We start from the raw sequence: 8,801 nt of genomic DNA, 5'->3' as shown, positions 1-8,801 counted from the left end.
CTGCTGCTTTTCCCAATAGGCTTTCCTCGACAGCACCTTAAGGGGATTAGCACGTGTCTTACGACAGATCGTGGAATTGTAGTCAGGTTCCTTGGCCTTTGTGTCAGAGACGCTCATTTCTTTTTCTTTCGATATATCTTTTAGAGACAAGTTTTTTATTTGGATTGCCAGACTACTACTACATGTTCGACTTGATTGCTGTGGTTATTCAGTGTCCAGCACGTATAGTGAATGAATCCCAGCACCTTGGCTAGTTCAATAAACATTCAGCAGAGTGTTCTTCTTTTTCTCCTGCTTTCTTTTGTTGTTTAGTTCGGTCGGTCGGCCATGATGAATGAAGCCGGCAACCTATTTTGGCGTTTATTTGATTTCTTTGTCCTCTGTGGCCAAAGAGATGGATGACATTAACAATCTATCCAGTGCACAAAACAATAATCTTAAATTCATTGTCGTTTTTTTTTTCTTTTCCATCCCGAGGAAAGGATTCGCTTTGTTATTTATGTCGTGCTAATTGACTTGTATACTGGCGGAGCAAACGGAAATGAAACAGTCAATGCGGTTTATTGATGTTAGCAAATCAATGAATTCAGTATGGTTAGTACATAAATATGAAAACGACGAGACCTGATGATGTAGAAAAAGATAACATTAAAGGAAAAACAATGAAGACGTTATATTATTTTTTTTTGTTTTTTCGTTTCAGTAATTTAATAGCGAACGCAAGTTGTAGGAAAATTGGAGGGACATTGATGCGAAAAGATAAATATATGTACGTATATATTATATTCATGTAATAGTAATATATAAAGATCTTGTATTTTAGTTGTTATGTCACATCTGAAAAGAATAAGGAAAAGAAAAACGAGACAGATGGATTTGTACACACACCCACACAAGAGGCCATTCATCGATTTGGAGAACAAAAAGAGATTCGGAATGCGTTATGTGTGGGATTGACTGACACGTCGCAGATGTTCATTTTCTCACATTTGAGTTTTCTTCTATTCCTGCGCGCCCCTTTTGTTTATATACAAGAGGAGCGACGGTGTAACAGTACTCCGCCTTTCCAAACGCGACAGCCACTCTCATCTTCTCTGTTTGGACGTGAATGTAATGCGGCAACATCTCTTTCCATTATTATCGTGGAGGTGTAGAGACGGAGAGAATTATTGACTGAGAGGATGATTGCCCCACTCTTTTCTTTTTCTTGTCCTTTTTTATTCGCCAGAGTTTCTTGTTATCTTGGAGGGAATCGACGGCGGATGGCAGGAGATTGTGGCACATGAAAATGAACGGGTCCATAGAAAAAAAGTCGTTGAGTTATAACTGCCATTCGATTGTATCGTTGAACTTTGATTTTTGCTTCTTTTTTTTCAATTCTGTAAGTTCTCTCTTTCGATTCGGGCGATAATCAGATCTCTCGAGCAATAATCAATAAAAGAATAGAAGAAACAATGAAAAAGGGAGGGCGATAAAAAATAGGTGCGGTGCATTTCTTGAACGAGAATAGAAGATCGGAAATTGGTGCGGTTTTTCGTTTTCACAGGAGAAAACAACATGAAAGATATATCTTACACACACACGTAATACATATTATATTGTTGTAATATAAATTAGCTTTGAAAGACGACGACGACGCCATGGTGAAAATGTACAAACAGGCGGAGAGAGAAGAGAAGAAAAGATGATGAATTTGGGAAATTTTTTTGTTTTTCGTTTTTTTGTTGTCGAAGATCACAGCCGAGTTCGTTAGGCCACTTGATTTATTCTTTTATTTTTTTTTTCGGTGGAATGATGACGTTACTACTGTTCCGGCCAATGGAAATCCTGCCCGACCATTGCGAAGAATTTGCGGTTGTGCGGCGCGAAGAACTGCCGCAAAACGGAAATCACCTCATCCGGTACCTTTTGTTAGAGCAGAAAATAGAAATCAATCATTATTTATTTGATTAAAAAATATATATATATCAAAAGTAGGAAAAAGGACGTGGGAAGTCTTGATTGAATTAGTCGAAGCAAATAGAACGACGGTCGGGTAGAGTATAGTAGAAGGACGGAGAGAGCAGCTGGCTGGTCTCCCAGGGTGATTATTATATAGGCCCGTTGCGGTTTTCACGCACTGTCGACTAACGTGAATCATTAACGAGGGTTATAATGGCGGTGCCCGGGATTTGAACCAACTTCGCCCTCCTCATCGTCAAAGCGGCAGCCAATTGGTTGGCAGCGGGGAGTCAGCCAACCGGCGGCGGCATCGCTCCGGACATTTGGAATTCCGTCCGTCGGCGTCCGCGTTTGATCAATGAATCATGGCAGAGAATTCACGTATACCTGCGGATGCCTCCTCCCTTTGCTGCCGGCCAGGCATTTGTGGTGGTAGTGGTGCGGGTAGTAGTTGGCATGGTCGTCGACTGATGCGCTGCTGCTGCTACTGCTGCTCGACGTGAAATTGTCGTCGTTAATATTCGTCACCAGGTTGGCCGTTGGTGATGGCACGCCCATTAAACAGTAAAATCCTTTAGTGGCGTTGAAGTAAAACTGATCCCGGCGGATCAGATGGTCCAGGCCGAGGAACCGCTCCACTTTCTGCAGTTCCGGATAGGGATCGTGAATGAGCCGATCTGTTTGCGTCAAATCGATAATAAATGGGTTGCCTGGAGAAGAGACAACGAATCAATGGATGGAAGAAAATTTTTTTTTACCTCCATCGACGATGTGGAGTTGCCGTCGGGGGAAAACATGGAGCCATCGCGACAAGAATTTGGCATAAAGCGAAACGTGAAGGGCCCGATTTTGGGTGTTGACTTCTCCATTTGGCAGCAAAGCCACGTCCTTTGATGACGAGATTGAATCAAGATCAAGTTTTTCGTACCCCCCAAAAAATTCAGTGACTATTTCTTTTTTTCAAAAAAATACGGTAAATAGAGCGGGCGACGAGACCTGTTTACTAAATGCCGAAAGTTGTGTAGGAACACTTGATGGTATACATGTAAAGCAAGTCATATCGACTTGATTGCATTGCGTCAAAAGAGGGGGGGGGAGAAAAAAAATGACTGGCGTCTCGACGAAATTCCTGTGACTGGATTGCAAATCAGTCGGCCAATGCAATCTTTTCGTGTTGGAACTCTGGCTGGTCTCCCGCGTTTTTTCTCTGTATGGGGAGCTGGTGTTTCCAGGGAGACTCCCTCTCTCTCTCTCCAGGGAAATCGACTGAGACTTAGCTCATCTCTTCTCCTTTCCGACGATTCGGTCCGACTGCATCGGTTTGCTGGGCTTCAAGTGTGTGCGAGTGCGGGAGAGTCCCGCACACACACACACACACAGCACACACTTTCATTAGCGGCTCCTCTGCGTGAACGAGGACCGCCGTGTACCCAGTCTACCCCGGATGCAGAGCCACGGCCCAGTAAGTGGCAGCCAGTCTATAAATATAGGGCTACAGCAGACCCCTCGGAGGTATTGAAATGACCAAATATCTTGTAGGAGTCTAATAATGTTTATGTTATGTCCCTCTCACCGGTCCATGCGGAGCCGAGTGCCGCAGACGGGGGTTCCGATGGATGCGTCGTACATAACGAACCTAATCAACACTGACAACTGACGAACCAATTATTCAACGTTACGTCAAGACTCTCTCTCTCTATTCGGCTCCTACTTTATCGATCCACTGAATCACCAAAGAGGAACACGCGCTAGGACCTTTTTTCCCCTACAATTTTCCTTTTTTTTTTCTTTTTATATATAGTACGGTACTGGGGTTGGCTACCGTTTAGTTTAGGAGCTCCTTCTACAGTCATCTCCTGAATTCAATTCCACCTGTCAATCGATTCATTCATGATTCAGTGGAAATAGTTTGACAGCGCGGGGAACGACAAAAATGTCGTGTCGTCTTCCCCGTATAGCTACTCTGTGCGTTGTTTCAAGTCATATTTGATTCAAGTGTGTAACGCATTTAAAATGGGATGTTTTGATGAATTACCTGGAATCGTCGGTTGGGAAGATTCTGGGTGGCCCTGGAGGCTTCGATCTGGGCGAAATCGGAGAGGAGTCGAGTGACTGGGTCCCGGACGATGAGGACGAGTTGAACGTGCGGATTCATGGCGTAGACGCGTTCCGGCACCTCTGGCGTGACGTAATAGCTGGGCGACTTTTCGACCGTCAGCTGGGCGTCGGTGGACAGGGGCATTTGCGACCGGTACCAGTCGAGTCCGCGCTGGTAGTTGTCGAATTTGTCGAAAAAGTGGACCTCGACGGGGACCATGGCGATGTTGGGATGGAGGTTGAGCATTTCCAGCAGGGCCCGCGTGCCTCCTTTCCTCACGCCGATGATGAGTAACCGTGGCAACCGTCGATCCAAAATTGGCATCAACTGAGACTGATTGTTGTTGTTGTGGTTCTGTTCTCTCCCGTCCCCATGGTCGTCTGCTGTCCCTGCCGCCGTTTTTGTCACGTGAGACTTTGGTGGTTCGGCGGCTCCTACGGCTCCTCCTGGAATGGAGCCACCGCCAGCCATAAGCAAATATCGATGGGAATGTCTTTCTCGCCTTTCAATAGCTTCATTGCCTCCTCCTCCTGCTCCTCCTGCTCCTATCACAGCTCTCGCCTCCTGGTGACTCAATTGATGGAGCAGCACCAGACAGATTGACATGGACACTAGCGCCAGGCCGGCCAACAACCTGCTGCCAAGAGAACGACGACGACCCATAAGAAAGGCCGTCTCCTTTTTCCTATTCTTCTTCTTCTTCTTTAAATGACTCGCTGTTGTGTGTGTGTGTGTCAGTTAAGTCGCCGCTGCTGTTCTATGGCCGTCGTGTCGTGTGTGTGTGTATGTGTGACTGGACTGGACTGGCTGGCTGGCTGCTGGAGAGTTAGTGTGTCGCTATGGGTATATACGTGTGTGGCAGGAGCGATCGATAGACAACACCACGACCAACGACCACCAGGTTTTTTGGAGGTTCCACTTTTTTTCTTTTTTTGCGCTGGACACGTCAGTCAATTCCAGCCAAGGGTAAAGCTGGCCAAGGGCAAAAGCAGAGCTGGAGAGAAGAGAAGAGTTTGAGAGTTGGTGAGTCAGTCGACGAATGAAATCAGATTGCAATCCAATGGCACGTCGGCGGCTGATGACGATAAAAATCTAGTACTTGGGGAGAGAAAAAGACAAAATGAAGTTAAGTTTATTTTTTATTATTTTCTACTCTCTCCCGACTTGACTCCCTTTGATTTCTCTGTCTAGTGCCTTCCATTCTCTACGTCGAGTCTCTCTCTTTCGTGTTCAATAAGAAAGGCCGTCGGAGAACTATATAAGGCTGGCGCACAAGTTTGATTCCCGAATTGCTCTACGTGAGCGGAGGCAAGAAAATCCCATCCAGTTATGTGACTGGAAGAGAAAAAAAAAAGTTGACTCTTTTTCAGAGGGCGAACTTTTGGATTTTTTTTTCTCCCTCTGGCATGTGGGTGGCATGACATTCCTTTACCGGTTAGTTTCTCTTGTGTATCTAGCAGGAAATTTTCCAACATAAATACACGGGTGGTGCGCATTGGACAAATATTTGCCATCTTGTTAGGTGATTGAGGAGTAGGCAAAGACGTCGACGAGCGGTCTATAGGTCATGTTGGTGTTCCAGCTCTCTACTGTACAACATAGGAGGAGTTGGAAGGGAGGGAGGGAGAAAAAAAGTTGCCCGCCATTCGACTCTAAAGGTAGTAGAGAGAGACGATCGATGAGCGCTGGATATTGTTTTCTCTACACGCGGACATTTTATCATTTTATTCGACCCATTTTTTTTTTCTTTTTTTCTCTTTGCACGACGTAGTTTAGTAGTACGGACAGAAATCATTTTACTAATCGACTTTTCTGGGGTGGGAACGCCAAAAAATTGGGCGCGTCCTTTTTTCGTGTCTGTTATTTTAACGGGGAAACAATTGATCGAAGAGAAATTCACCCCCCCCCCCCCATGTTGCCGTGGCTATGCGATGTGTCACCACCGTGTGACGCAGAGGATTTTCTCTCTCTCGTTACCGGTCATTTTACTCCTTTTTTTTGGGTGGAAACTTGCAAGGAGCCAAAAAGAATATAGGAGCAAATGGAGTAGAAACGGGGTAAGAAAAAAAAAGGGTTTAGTTGCGAAAGAAAAAAGAGTCGCACAAGTAAGAAAGGAGAAGAAGAAAGTTGAAGCTGCTCCTAGCTCCTTTCTCCATCGCAACTGCGCTCCCGGGTATACGTTAGATTATGTGAAGGTAAAGTGAGAGACGAGAGAGTCTAACGCAGTCGCTGCTTTTAGACTGACTGACTGACTGTGGATGTTAGACCGTTGCTGGAAAAGAAGAAGAAACTCGGAAGGCAGCTCTGCACGTCGGGCATCATTATGTTGATTGTTCTCTTCCGTGACTTTGTGTGTGTGTGTGTGTGTGTGTTGCCTTTGGGTTGCGGAAGGGAGAAAAAGAGGGAGGAGGAGAGTAAAAAAGATGGCGGAAGAAAAAGGAAAAGAGAGGAGTCGGGGAGTTTTTCCTTTTTCACTGGGCTAGACACGCACCTTTACATATATATGCTCCTTTACACCGCCTATATAGTCCCGGCAAAGGAGCGGAAGGGATCGGGAGCGAAAAGAAAACCAGAGACCGCACTGCCGCCCATCCTTGCGGTTGGTCGTGGTGGTAAAAGTTACTCGGAACCGGCAAGTTGAAGATCGGTCTTCTTCTTGTTCCATTTCCTCTTCTGGCATCGGCGGGAACTCATCATGTTAATGATGCCAGCATGTTACCCCACTCCCCCCCCCCTCCCCACCATACTACTGCAGTCCCAGCAGCTCCTGACTGATGCACTTCTGGCTCCTTTCTCTCTCTCTCAGAAAACCGGAGGGCGGAAGATGGAGGAGGAGCGTGCCTTATCTCTGGTAGGATTCGTACCTATATACTCTGATGAACGGTGTGTCTGTGTGTGTGTGCAGCATTGTGTGTGTATAGGGTTTTATTTATCGATCGTCCGAGCTTCCTGCCTGCCTCTCTCCCGCGTATACCGACGTGTGTGTATACCGTTGTGAATAATAAAGAGTTGTGTAGTCGACGTTGTCGTAGTAGGACGGATGCAGCATCAAAACACCTTTTTATAGAAGAGATGGGCGCATGTTATTTTTATTGGAACTCGCCAATCATAAACTAGTCCCACAGATAAAGAAAGAAAAAAGTGAGAAACTCTAATCAACAAAAAGAGCGGCATAACATGATCCGGAGCTTGATAAGGGACCCGATTCACCTGAGCCCCCCCCCCCATTATCGGTTCCTCCTTATAGGAGCCGGGTGCTGGTTCAAAACAGATGATGCCGCACCTCTCTTCTCATTCACTCACGCCGGCACGTGAAAGATGCAAAGGACAGCAGATGACATTGGTAATAATCCAAAAAGATAAGAAGGGATGATGGTGGAAAGCCTTAATCGACCGCTTCCGCTCGTTATATTCCGCCCAGGATCGTTACAATGCGAGTCGTGAGTGACACGGGGCAAGGGCGACACCGTGTGCAGGTTGTTTGGGTGACGTTACAATGGCGCCCGGGAATGAAAGAGGCGGGCAGCAGGAGGGAGGAGGAGGAGGGTGGAGTAGGGTGGTGACCCCTTGGTGGTTGTTTCCATCTTCATGAGCGCCCAGCGAGAGATGTGTGTGTGACTGTGTGTGGGTCGGCATCAAATATCTTTTTCTTTTGTGTTTGTGTGTCTGTGTCGTCTTTCCATCTTTTCTTCTTCTTCTCTTCCATCCGCGCGGACTAATGAAGATTGAGACGACGCAACAATAACAGCAACAACAGAAAAAACAACAAACATGAGAAAAAGGAGGAGGGGGAGAAAGATGAAGTCTTTTCGCGGGCTGGGGTAGGGAAGGGGGGATTTTCTCCATTATATTTATGTATTATTCGCGTGAGCTGTTTTTTTTTTTTGGCGAGATGCATTCTCTCTCCCCTCTTTTTGAGTGGATTCCATGTAGTGGTGACAGGTTAGTGACAGGCAGGAAGGTAAAGTGTATTGGAAGCATCCGGTACGGATTACAATCGCTTTCTTTTGTGGAGGCGGTTGTAATCCTCGTTGCATCTATTTTCTATTACTCTACTTGTTCCCCTATGTTCCGAGAAATACAATGTTTTCTTTTTGTTATTTTTTTCCCGCTTACCTCATTTTGACCAGTTGTCAGAGGAGAGGAAGTGACCGGAAGTCACGGTCCGGTCACGTGCTAGTCACGAATTGTTCATCGTTTTAAAGTGGAATGTCGATTATATCTTTCGAGTGTTATTCGAAAAACGGGTCGGAGAAATCAAGATGTAGTCCAGCAGGGTTATAAAAATTTCCTCACACACACACACACACTACACACAGAGACACACACATGAACACTCACTGTGATTGCAGCACACACGCGGAATGGGGATGATGAATAGGTCAAAAAATGTGAGGAGAGACCAGGTCGACGGATGGTGGGTGACCGCCTTCTGCCTTCGTCATCGACTTTGAACCGCCGTGTCTTTACCATCTCGTCTGTGCGGTGCTGGCGGGCACCGACGCGCGGGCCGCCCCTTTGTGCGCAGACTCGTTATTCCGCTTTTAGGTTTCGCCTTATATACGTAGTAGAGTATAGAGTAATACCTTTGCTGCGTTCCATATCTTTATCTGATTGCATTTTCCTCCTCCTCCTCCAGCTGCGATATCCAGCGCGCAATTCGGTTCACCTTTTCGTTTTTTTTTCCTATTTTTACTGCGATCCAATTGGCCATTTTATTCCGTGTCCGGAGGACGAGAGTTGCGTGACGAGAAATTTTTTT

General features: G+C 46.0%; 1 protein-coding gene across 2 annotated transcripts; it reads right to left on the bottom strand.

Annotated features, from left to right (window-relative positions):
• Nucleotides 1–542: 542 nt before the first annotated feature.
• On the bottom strand, nt 543–8,489 carry LOC124194994 (heparan sulfate glucosamine 3-O-sulfotransferase 5-like). 2 transcript variants are annotated; one of them, XM_046589438.1, is made up of 5 exons: nt 8,156–8,489; nt 3,977–5,137; nt 2,700–2,829; nt 2,329–2,618; nt 543–1,905 (listed from the first exon to the last, which is right to left on the bottom strand). In XM_046589438.1, the coding sequence occupies exons 2-5, from the start codon at nt 4,700–4,702 to the stop codon at nt 1,804–1,806; spliced, it is 1,248 nt and encodes a 415-aa protein (XP_046445394.1). In that variant the 5' UTR covers nt 4,703–5,137; nt 8,156–8,489; the 3' UTR covers nt 543–1,803. The 2 variants fall into 2 exon arrangements, with proteins under 2 accessions (XP_046445394.1, XP_046445395.1); XM_046589439.1 differs by having other exon boundaries at nt 3,977–5,131.
• Between the last annotated feature and the right edge of the window lie 312 nt (nt 8,490–8,801).

The sequence above is a fragment of the Daphnia pulex genome, chromosome 5, assembly GCF_021134715.1.
Source record: "Daphnia pulex isolate KAP4 chromosome 5, ASM2113471v1".
Classification (NCBI taxonomy): Eukaryota; Metazoa; Arthropoda; class Branchiopoda; order Diplostraca; family Daphniidae; genus Daphnia; species Daphnia pulex.
This window is presented reverse-complemented; position numbering and strand designations above follow the sequence as displayed.